The sequence below is a fragment of the Triplophysa dalaica genome, chromosome 24 (genome assembly GCF_015846415.1).
Source record: "Triplophysa dalaica isolate WHDGS20190420 chromosome 24, ASM1584641v1, whole genome shotgun sequence".
NCBI lineage: Eukaryota > Metazoa > Chordata > Actinopteri > Cypriniformes > Nemacheilidae > Triplophysa > Triplophysa dalaica.
In genome coordinates, this window is record NC_079565.1 from 5,673,095 (window position 1) to 5,685,244 (window position 12,150).

At 39.8% G+C, this 12,150-nt stretch overlaps 1 protein-coding gene across 1 annotated transcript in view; it reads left to right on the forward strand.

Moving 5' to 3' along the window:
- Positions 1-12,150, forward strand: part of shank2b (SH3 and multiple ankyrin repeat domains 2b) — a 78,308-nt gene that overhangs the window by 51,528 nt on the left and 14,630 nt on the right. The window contains exons 14-16 of the mRNA XM_056740024.1: positions 15-96; positions 3,961-4,043; positions 5,208-5,332. Of these exons, the coding sequence (XP_056596002.1) occupies positions 15-96; positions 3,961-4,043; positions 5,208-5,332 (290 nt within the window). The remainder of the gene's footprint in view (positions 1-14; positions 97-3,960; positions 4,044-5,207; positions 5,333-12,150) is intronic.

The following is a 12,150-nucleotide window of genomic DNA, read 5'->3' on the forward strand; positions in this document are numbered from 1 at the left end:
CTGTGTCTTCACAGATGCCCGGGCGGACCGGTCAGAGAGGCGAAAGCTCTTTCGACACTACACTGTGGGATCTTATGACAGTTTTGATGCATCAAGGTATGATTAAATCATTTTATATAATCCTCCTGACCATGTTTTAAAGTGTGTCGGGCTGTCGGCTTAGCTGCAATTCATGATATGACAAGATATTCATTTGAGTTCCCCACTACGGAAATATGTGTGGGTCAAAATATTGTAAGTATTTTGCATCAATATTGAATTAATATTCAGATTGCCATATTATCATGAGTCAGTTTTTCATGGTCAGTGATATAGGTGATCGGCCCCTCACTAGCCTTTAAAGGCACTAGCAGGCAAAATGGTTAATGTATCGAGTGTAGAATCAATAACATCTCTCCTAACATGTGATCTGTATTATTCAGCCAAGGAGATGCTAATTATTTTAATACACAGTCCTTAAAATGGTTGTAAAATTTAGTTCCTAGCAGACGTTCTGTTTATTGGTGCCCGACTTCATTTATGACTTTAAATATTACATTAATATTGTAGTCAGAGAAGTTTCTATTATTTTTAATGTATTATTTAAAGTGGACGGTTTGTACGAAGCAATTATTCTTACAACGTCATTATTATTGCGGTGCCATTCATCAGTTTACATGCTCATTCATCTATTTATCAATTTGATATCATCAAAATCATTTCCCAAAACTTCACCATCATTTAACACCAAGCGCCGCATTGTAATTCACCGGGGAATAAATGTTTGAAGTGTGTGAAAACTATCTTTAAATGGTTATGCAAGCAACGCTTTAGCTTCGGGTTGTAGCTGCATCAAGTAGACATTTGATGGCATTTCAAAAACCGCCCTGTGACATTATGATGTCATAATATGTGGCTGCAAATCGTTTTGAATTTAACAAGGCACAATTTAACCCACAGTGAGGTCATAGTCTGTGCACATATCATATGTAGATGGATTGTGATGGAAGATTTTTGATTTCCTCGATCATTTGCATTTGCAAGTATAGTACTGCAATAGAATCAATACTTCATCATATTGATCTAGTGCTTGTTTTTGCAATACTACGAACTTTTGCCGTTTGGAAGGGGGGTGAAAAATGACAAAAAGGAGACAGATCCCCTTGCATCCGGCTGCACTCCTACCCAGCTGACACACCCCTCGCTCTGAGCTGGTTGTCATGGAGACAGAGAGTCCATGGCAATGCAGTGCCGACTACTTCCTGCTGCAGGGAGCCTGAGTGACAGGCAGACAGAGGGACATAGGTGCTTTAGGTGAAATTGCTTTAGCATTTAGTCTGTTGTCCACAGACATCTGCTAGCAGTGTCAGTCCTGTTACTGGTTTAATGTGGATTTACTTCAATTGATATTGTGATTTATTAGCCGTTATGAATATACTTTTAAAAAAGATCAGGCTTGAGAGAAGTAACCTGCCATATTGGCCTGGTAGTGGTCCGAAACCATACTGGTTCTGGTCTATGATGGACCACATTCTGTATGTGTTGTCTAAGAGACAACAAAAGTGTTTGGAACGAGATCACTTTGCTCGGGAAGCACACTAGAACAAATGCATTATGAGCAAATAATAATTCCCAGCTATTGAGCCCCTTCTAACAGGCCAGGATGTTAATGACCTTGTTGCTCTGTGACATCGCCACAGTGTCCCCTTCAAAGCAGATTATGTTGCCATGACAACCATGCATCGTTCTGCGAGAGTCAGCACTCTCCCTTTAGAGCTCTGATCTCTTTTAATATTCAATAAGACTTTATCTTATAGTTTAAGACTGTGACGTAAGTAAATATTGTGGTCACGGGTTAAGCCCTTTTTTGTCAACATACTTTTTTTTCGCAGAAGTTTTATTGGGATTACAGAGAGGTGAAGTTAACATGGGCCACTCGATCAATTAAAACCACAGCCACTGTACATGACCTCAAGTGATTTTATTTGAAGATCTTTATAGTCTGATCAGTTTTAAGGTCACAGTCAAGGTGCAATAAAATGAAATCGCACAGACCACAATTCCATTTACAAATGGAAATGGAGACAATGTTCCGGGCAGAAATGAAACTCTGGCTCTTTGCCACTGACTATGTAGTCTGAGCAGTTGAGCAGTACCATGTGCATCCACGCTTGGTTTCCAGGCCATCGAATGGATTTAATACACCATCTAATAGAACGTAAGCCCTATTATCATTCCGAAAAAGGAAGAATATGGCAAATTAGCATTTCATTGCTATCAGGTTTAAACTTCACATCTTAGACTGCAGATAACATGTACTCTTCTCAATGTTCAGTTTGCTCAAATAGAGCCTATTTATGCCTTCTTTGTTAAACACTTTCATTAAATGATCTGCTTGCATAAGGGGTGTGCTTTGGGAAAGGATATTGATGGTGCATACATATGTTGTGATGTCATTGTGTACAAGCACAACCAGTTAAATTGTACTTCGTCAAATGCTTCATATTTTAACTGCAAATTTTAGTATCCTTAGTATTCCGGCAAAATTGCTTTCAGTCTTTGTTAATGAGTATTTGTTTTGTTTTCCAGTAATTGCTCTCTGTCTCTTACTCAAAAGGAAAAGATAAATACCCATAAATTGCAATTAATAAAATAATGGCATGTGAAAAGCTTTCTGATTATTATTTACTGAGCATGTCGATCTGAATGGCGTTGATCCGAATTTTAGATTATAGGAATTTGTGAATAGTTAAAAAACTGATATTTTGTTCGACTTCATTTCTCCCCTCTGTATACTGCTAGTTTTTGTAGAGTACAAAAGAAAATTTTTAAAGAAAATGCATCCGTATCTTTTCTATATAATTACATCTTATATTGTCCAGGCCAGTCAAGTTCCAAAACGCATAAGAGGAAAAAAGAATGTAGGCCATGTGTTCGTATTGCTTAATTCTAAATTCTCATCATTATAACTCATAAAGCTCGTTCTTCATACATACTGTACATATCTACACTTGCCATGGTTACTATGAATGTGGATGTATAGAAAAACTGCATCAAATTAAATTTCATGTTTTTGTGTTGTCCTAAAAAGTTAAATAGCGCACAGGTTTAGAGTGGCATGAAAGGAAATGACAGCATTTACATTGTACTACACCTTTAAGGCTACTGGGTAACCCTGCAATAGGAACACATTTGTACATTAAAAATATACATAATCCGACCTTTTGCTTGCAGAAAATGAAGTCTTAAATTGTTAATTTAGGTTACAAATCGCCTGAAGTGTTTTCAGAGCGTGCAGAAACTTTCTGTGCGTGTGCGAGAACCTTTTAAAGTCCATTAATAGTTAACGTCTGCATTTGTAACCCTGTATTATGTAACTGTGACGTATTTGTACAAGATTATGAGCAACTAATTATTTTTAAAGAGAATGAATTTCCATCAAGGACATTTAACCCATAGTTTCATTCAACCGTAAAAAAAATAGTAAAGGTATATACATAAGTCGCGCGCTCATCTTCCCAGTGCGCGCGCACACATGCACACATTCTTCCCCTATCTTTCGCGCTCTCTCCTTCTCTGTTGCACTGTAAACCGTCTCTCTTTCTCTCTCTCTCTCTCTCTCTCTCTCTCTCTCTCTCTCTCTCTCTCTCTCCATACCCATTCCTCCAAGATTACCGCTCATGTTTTCCTCTGGTGATTTTCATCCTTCATCCGGCGGTTATGTCTCGCGCTTACGACACGCTATCTCGCCGGCTAACGGGCCCTGCCTCTCTTAACCGGTGTCACAGCTCCTTCTTCGACAGATAAAGTCGTGTTTGCAGCGGTTACAACTCTTACATCGCACTCATCGTCGCAAAAAATGATGAATTCCGCTCAGCCGACGCCTGTCAGAATGAAGCATCGCTCCGCGCGCGCAGCGGTGGCGATGATGAGGATGATAGGCTGCAATAACGGTCGTTATGCGCGCAATTTTCTCCACAGCGACTGCGTTATCAACGAAAAGACGGTCGTGCTGCAGAAGAAGGATAACGAGGGATTCGGTTTCGTGCTGCGAGGGGCGAAAGGTAGGAAACAGACGGACTCCTCGCCTCCGTCTCCGCCGCCTCATCGTCTGTTCTTGACTTCATGTTGTATACATACGTTGTGTCGAGGTGTCGGTCATTCATTTCTTATTTCCCTTCCCTCTCTAGTGTTGTCTTTTTTAAAATCCACCTCACTTAACGTCATTTTTGTTGATTTCAAACCGCGTCATGGCGCGCGCGCTTGATGTGATGTGCCTGCGTGGCTGCAGCTGCATGCGTTGCGTACATGTCGACAACTTCTGAAATGATGCGGGAACGAAGTCCTGGCGTACATCACTTGTGTGTGTGTGTGTGTGTGTGTGTGTGTGTGTGTGTGTGTGTCCATCACTGAATTCGAGTGGTTTTGTCAAATCTGTGAAGTGTAAACACAGACCCCCGCCATCCACCCCCTAGTCCATGTGCTTGGCTTGGGTTTGTCGCTGGGGACAAGGACTGCATTAGAGCTCTCACTTTAGATTTGGGGATTGCTGACAGTCAACCTCACTGGCCTCTTTTTACATCACATAATCTGTGTTTTAAAATGCTAAAATCCAAATCCAAAATGAATTGGATATGTAAGTCCTAACAAACATGTGCAATGCAGTAATGCACAAATCCATTCACACTAATGTGTCACAGTCCCCATCCGCAACCCCTTAGTTTCCACACAAGCCAGTGCACTACAGAACGTTTGGAGCGTGAGCTGAGAGTGCTGCACTGTGGCTGCTCTCTGCATCACTTCCTGCGATGCTGTGTTCTGTCAGGCTCCAGACCAGCGGTGACAACCATGCATGCATTTGCTCTGGTTATATAAACGTCCCAACTACTGCATTCATTTTTGATTCGGTTGGATGAATGCATTGCAGCTTGCATCATGTATCAGGCCAGATGCTAGTGTTTAGGTTAATGCTCTCTGTGCTATCAAGGCGCTACTTGACATCCCTCATTTTCAATTGTGTTTTGCATACTGTTATATGTTGTGTTTCTCTTATAAAGCATGCTATGTTCCGCTTATCTTGCATTAACAATCCTAAACTAGCCAAAAACTAGGTTAAAGAGGAATCTTATTGTAAATGTGAGTTTCACCTGTGTCCAAAACAACCATCCAATTGTATTTAATGATCCTTACGATCTCTTTTATTGCTTCTCTCTTGTCTGGATTTTTAGCTGACACACCCATTGAAGAGTTCACCCCCACTCCGGCCTTCCCTGCTTTGCAGTATTTGGAGTCCGTGGATGAGGGTGGGGTGGCATGGAAAGCTGGTCTAAGGACGGGAGACTTCCTCATAGAGGTAAGGATACCACTGGGTTTCCACAAGCTTCGTGGCGGTTCTGTGTCCAGGATCACTGCTTGCCGACGGGATTTGAAGGTCCCAGATAGCTGAGATGTGATGTCCTACCCATGCAGGGGAACTTCATATTCGGGCTTGCTGAATCATTGACACGTTGAACAAACAGGAAAATGTTTATGCAGAGTCTGGGCTCGTGGAAATGAGGAAAGGTCACAGTTACATCTTTAATGAGAGAGAGAGAAGCTTAGAAACGCAGGAGATGCGCGCTCCTGTAAAAAGCAGGGAACGAATCGTGTGATGTGTCCTGTGTAAAACTCGGTTTTGCTGTGTCTTGGCAGTATTGGTTATGTTTAAACTTCTAATTTTGTATTCCATCCTGCTTTTCATTTTCATTTTACACGTTTAATGAAAAGGGTGTAGTCTTGGCACTGCAGATTCATTGTAAAGTTATAAATGTCAGACCAGGGATCATCTATCAGTCCAACTCCTTGTACTGTAGAAGTTGAGCGTCGAATTTGGTGCAGTTGTCTGAGAGTGATCTCGCATTTATTGGACGTTGTAAATTTTTAATGTCTCGGAAGTACTCGGGATCTGTAACCTGTCAAGCCAAAAAAACAGCGGAGGCAGATGAGAAATGTCACGATAAGGGATCACACTGGATTGTTTTCAATCTAAATGCAGTATAAACCTTCTTTTTAGCTCAGATTACACCGTGACTAGGTTAAAACTATGGAAAATGCTTCTCACCGTTATGGTTTTATGCACAGCCCAAGAGACTTTTAGCAACATCTTAAGTAATCACTTTTTCTCTGATGTGTCTCCTCAAGGAGAAATAGAATTTAATGGGGCATTTGTTGACATACGAGAACATCGCTTTCAAATTAACATGGACACCGTAGCTCATATAATTTGATTTTGGAGGAATTTGATGGGAAGCTTTTATAATGAAATCTACAAATTAAGCACAGTGCGTGACGTTGAGACCTTCGCTAAAACTCAGACGTGTGATATAACGAGGTCGTTATTTAGTTGGAACACGAAACAGGAGATAAAAACGTCTCTCATTACTGTCTAGGCGAAACAATTAAGATGTCATTTGCGATTTTTCTGGAAAACAGCCCTGCTTGAAGTCACAGCTCTGGTGAAACTGACACTTGAGCAAAGACTGACCGTAAGACATGAAAGCATTGGAGACCGCGTCGTCCCCTCGGCATCAGCAAAATAAGTTCATTTGCATGCAAAATTCAGGAGAGCACTCAGTTTGCGTTAAAGCACACAGAGCAGATCCAGCATCTCTGCAGTCCAGGGACGGGGTTGAGGAGGGAGGAAAATGATTGGCTCTCATGAGGGGCTAAGATTTCATTAATTATTAGCTTCTCGTGGTAATCCAGTTTTTCCTGTGGTTTCTTAATGTACAAGCTAGAATTTATAAGTGACATCTGAATTTTGATGCAGAAATGTAATTCTCATCATTTTAGGACTTTGATGACCATGAAGTAACAATTTCTGTATCAAAAAATCCAGAGCATCTAACATCAGATGCATCTAATGACCCACCTGCCATGTGTCACTGACATTTTTCACCTAAAACTACTTCAAACAGCATTTTACTAATTCAATTTTGGGGTTTTGACAGGCGTAAATGCACTTTTTATCAGCTTATTAATTGCAGCACATATTTGTATTCACAAAATAATTTGTCACACCTCAGTGTCACTATAAATTAATTTCTATAATTTATTAACCAAAATGATGTTTACTTTAAAAGTAGTAATGCATCATACATGTACTGTAAAATATGACATGCAATATTGCATTCTGACTTCCTTGACTTACTTTTTTTCCCTTTTTAAAGGTCCCTTTAACATTTTAAGGAGAGTATGTTATTGTTTATTTATATAAATGCATTCATCACCACTTCCCCCAAAATACCACAGAAACAATAAACACGTTTTAATCGTCCAGTCGATGATATTGACTGTCAATCCCTCAGGAGCCAGACAAGCTTCACTGCCCACATAATGTTGCGATGCTGCCGATTTGCTCTCTCACACCTTGGTGTATGGATGTGTTGTGGCTCAGGGCCGATCGAGCCTTACGAGCTGAGCAAGGCAAAACTCACAGACAACTTGACCTCGTTATAAAGCAAATACAGTACATTACAATGGTGGTGAATGCTCGCAGTGTGTTTTGTAAGTTGTAAATATCTACTAAGAAAGCTATTTGTTATACCTTCTGAATTCTCACTCCTACATTTTCTAGAGGTTCTGAAAGTCTTGTTGTATGAAAGAAACTACAAGAAACAGATTATATTGTGTACCTTATGAAGAGTGTTGGTGATCAACCAGGAAGCTGGAAAATAGAGTTATGGATTTACTGAAAATATATCTACACCCACTGGCCTTTGGTGTGTGGGCATGAGTATCTTTCTCTTTACTCTCATCTGGTTGCTGTTAACGCATTTTTTGCATCTTACTTACTCCTCGCTTTCCGAATGATCCCTGTGCACAACTGACATTAAACATTTCTGCATGTAAGAGCTTATAGTGTAATTTCACGTTATCGATACTTCAAATAACAATCAAACATTTGCAAAGCTTATCAACATCGCTTAAAAAGGAAAGGAAGCTTTTATCTAGATGCTGGTCAACATAAGCATGAATGGGAGGTGTAATCACATGTTGGAGAAAAATCATGCAACCTTTTGTCTTTTCAATTATTAACGTAGTTATATTTGCCCAAAGAAGCCAGCACATAACTTTTCAATAACAAAAAAGTGAATGATCGTATGTATATGATTTATTCTATTGTGTATTTGGGTCATGTACAACCTTGAAACAAGATGCATCGGCTTATTTTAAATGTCGAGGTGTTTAGAAAAGCAGTGCAGTAGTGTTGGTGTAAATATTGTCATCACGCTATACGAAAATGTACGTTAAATACATTTCTTTAGTTATACGTTAGAAAGGTGAAAAATGATGGCATATTTGCTGATGGCTGGCTGTCTCTTTTTGTCAGTAATACTCTCTCCAGAACTGTGCACGGAGAGAACCAGCAGGGTGGAAGTCTGTGGACTGTGGGAGATGCCTGCAAGCATCCTCATGGCCTGATATACTTACAACCTGTCACCAAAAGCTGCTCCTCACGCACTACAAACCAAGTATAGAACAGCACACAGTGTTTGCTGTGACTAAATTTAAAGTCACCAGCCCAGATTTTGCCTTTGTTCATGCGTTTTTCATGCCGGAACAGAGGATGACTTAGAAGATGTGGAATGCGTCACATCGTAGAGTAGATCACCCTGTTTATAATACTTGTGGGATAAGAAGACCTAGTGATGTTACGGACCTGCCTCATGCACGCATATGGTGGTCCAGGTCTCATGTTGTAACACATAGCAACGGTTGCCTAGCAACGGCACCAGCATTGTGTCTGAGCTGATGAAAGCGAGGTAGCGGTTTGAGGGTTTTTTCCTGTTGTAGTGCAGTACTGGGCCGCATGTAAACAGATCTTTTCCTGTTTGTATGGATACAAAAAGACACCTGCTTGAAGGATTCCATCACTCGGGTGTTTGGGTTTTAAAGGGGAATGACCGTTTTACATGGTAGAAGGAAAAAAGTAAGGACATCTTGTTGCGGTCATCTTTGAGTTAGTTGCAGTGTTTGATTTATTTCTGTCATCAAACCTCGTTTTATAGTTCCTACATTGTAGGATTAATTGTAAGACGTGTTTATTGTTTTGATAGTAACAGGGCTGATCTTAGATCCCAACTTTAAAATCTGGTTTTGCAGTTGCCCTTTTTCTGGATTGTAGGGCCTAACCCAAGCCGTCCTATTCCCCTCCATTAGTTTTAAGGCATATTTTGGTCAAATGAAGTTGTTAATATTTGTAACCATTTCAGATTTGGACAAAAAAGCAGTTTACAATAAGGGCCTGTCAGTTTGCATATAAATATATACTGTTTCATCAGGCGCATGCACCCGGCCCAAAGTTAACTTCCGGTCTGTTAATTTCTATTAATAATAATAATTTCTAACAATATTTTATTGAATATAAGTTAAATGCTCCTCAGCAGTTATCGATTCATTGCAGAGGTCTACCGGAGGTTAAGTTTGGGCAACATAACGTTTGTTTGTTGTTGCTGCTGAAACCGTCTATAAATTTTACGTTGCATATACTGTAAAGTAACCCTACAATCTACTTTAGGAAACAATCCCAGAAATGCTGTTTAAATTGGCATCAGTCAGCCCCTTTATCCTTCATGAAAATTCCATAGCCTTTCAATGAGTCATTCACGGTATCTTGTGTATAATCTCTTCTATGGAGGACTTGACCGCAGAGATCTTTTCCTCTAACCTCTCTTTAAGTGCAAGCCAGGCCAAGCCGATGCCGCCTTTTCCTCGCCGAGCGAAGCATGTGGGAAAATGGATGAGGTCTTGCAAAAGTGTGTGTGTGTGCTTGTAAAAAAATGATTCCCAGTGCTCTTCATAATTATCCCCACTCAAGACAAAAGGGTGCCCTTGTTTCTGGAGATCACCAAGAAGAGGGAGATTGCTTTTGAAAGGATGGAGTTTTATCCTCATTGGATGATTGTCCGCTGACAACTTTGTGTAAATCTCTAAATCAGGCCAGAGGTGCAGTGATTGTGGGCTCTCTAGATCGTATTAGTGAGGACGGCGTTGGTGTGGGGCTGTGTTTGGGAATGATAGTGGATTTGATTTGGGGATTAAGAGATGAGAGCCGTGTGCATTTGTTGAGCTGAATTATTTGTATTAAGCGTGAATGATATATCGGTGAGTGTATTGATAGCAGCCAATATTTGTTTCTATAGATTTTCTTCTGTTCATCGTTGTTCTGACTATTTAAACAGTAGCAGATACTTCTTTATTTTATTTACATTTATTACATTTTTATAATCGGTGCACTTCAAATGTATAGATTGATTTAAACTTGCATCGTAAATTTGTAGTAAAGAAATGTTCACCTTATATCAATATATATATATATATATATATATATATATACATATATACTATTATAAGACACAAGCTTGCTCAATAATTTATGTAAGATTGCTAAATCATGGTGGCATACATTTACATCCCTTTGTTGTCATTTTATTTTTGCCGTTTATTTTAAGGACATCTTAGAGTCAATATTACATTAGCGGTGACAGCAAAGAGAAATCAGGTCAGGGGTCATAATAACACAGTCTGGACTTGAACCCAGGTCCCTGTCTTCTATGTATCAGCCCCTGCCCATGTTAGGAGCATGTGCTCAATCCCATGGGCTCCAGCTCCAGATTGTATTTCTTTTCTAACCTGTCTCATAAATAATTCTTCATGCTGTTCTTGTCAGTCATATACTGTATAATTTTAGAGTGGATGTTTTTGTGCTGGTCTTTAGATTGGTGGTTCCTTGTTTTTGGTGTCCTAAATAAAACAGGAGCCTTCCCTCATTCGTACACTATCACTTTTCTGTTAATAGACCAATGAGAGACTAACTACTATGTCCGGATACCTGGAGGGGGTCTCCTAATTCACAAAAGTGCCATTATGTAACCAGAAGGTTGCACATGCATAAACTGTTACATAATGGTTTAGAGAGCAAGTATGCATGAGTATACATGTGTGTGTGTGCAACACACATCTTTATTCTTCTGGAAGTGACCAGATGTGACACAAAAGTCATCCTTTATGAAATATGAAGGTCCCTGTAGATTTTCTGTCACATAAACATACACGCTCACAATGCTAAGCTGCATGAACAGCACGTGAATGCTGCCCCCCTTAGATTTGAAACAGAATATGATTTGCTTGCTTTATAAACCTTTACAATAGTTAAGTTGTCCTCGCATGGCATTTTTTGACATGCCACCGCATTGCACTTGTGAAGACGTTTCATAAATTTAGCCTTCACAAGTACACAAGATCCTCTATGTTCTTTGAAAAGAACAGCTAGCACAGGCTCATTGTGTGCTGCATTTGGGGTCTGTTTAGAAGCAGTAAAGTACATTTGTTTGTTGAGTTCTTACGTCTTTTTTACGTTTTTAGTTCCTTGTCTGCGTGTGTGGAGGGTTTGACCAGAATGACCCTGGGCAGAACTGATATGATTAGCCAAATGGAAGGCTTAACGGTTTATGGTTTATTTCCCGTGTGCGGAGAGGATAATTTCATCAGATTTTAATCAAGTGTGGGATGCTCGCCACATGTCATGCACATCTATCAGTCAAGATTTGTGTGTGCATCGTGTTTCTGTAATGTCTCGATGCACCGTGTAAGCACAAACATTCCCAAGTAATGTTTGTCAAAAAGACCACTGATAATTTTACAACTGCCAACTGATGTTTTGTGCGTGCGTCTGTGTGATTCATTGCGAATATGCGTATGTATTAAAACATCACCTCCCAAATTCCAGTTTTGCATCCCAAGCCTTCTTTAACCTGATTTCAGTTTTTTGACATATCGGCATGGTTAAATCTTAGTTACAGTGCCCTAAAAACATGTCAATTCTGTCATCATTTCCAAAGTTAATTCTGATTGGACAGTTTATCGTCTGGCATTTGTGATTTTAGAAATTATGCATCATTATGTTATCAGAACAACTGCAAGGCTTAAACAATTGTTTGTTTTATCTAGTTTGTTCACATGGAGACTTTGGATTTTGTGTTTTTTGCACAGTTTATCAGCAGGATAGCATTTCCTGTTCAACAATAGCTTTCCTGTGGCTCAGTGGTTTGAGCCTGGCGTTAGCAATGCCAAGGTCATGGGTTTGATCCCAGGGGATTGCACATAGTCAGAAACAAATGGTCGCTTTGG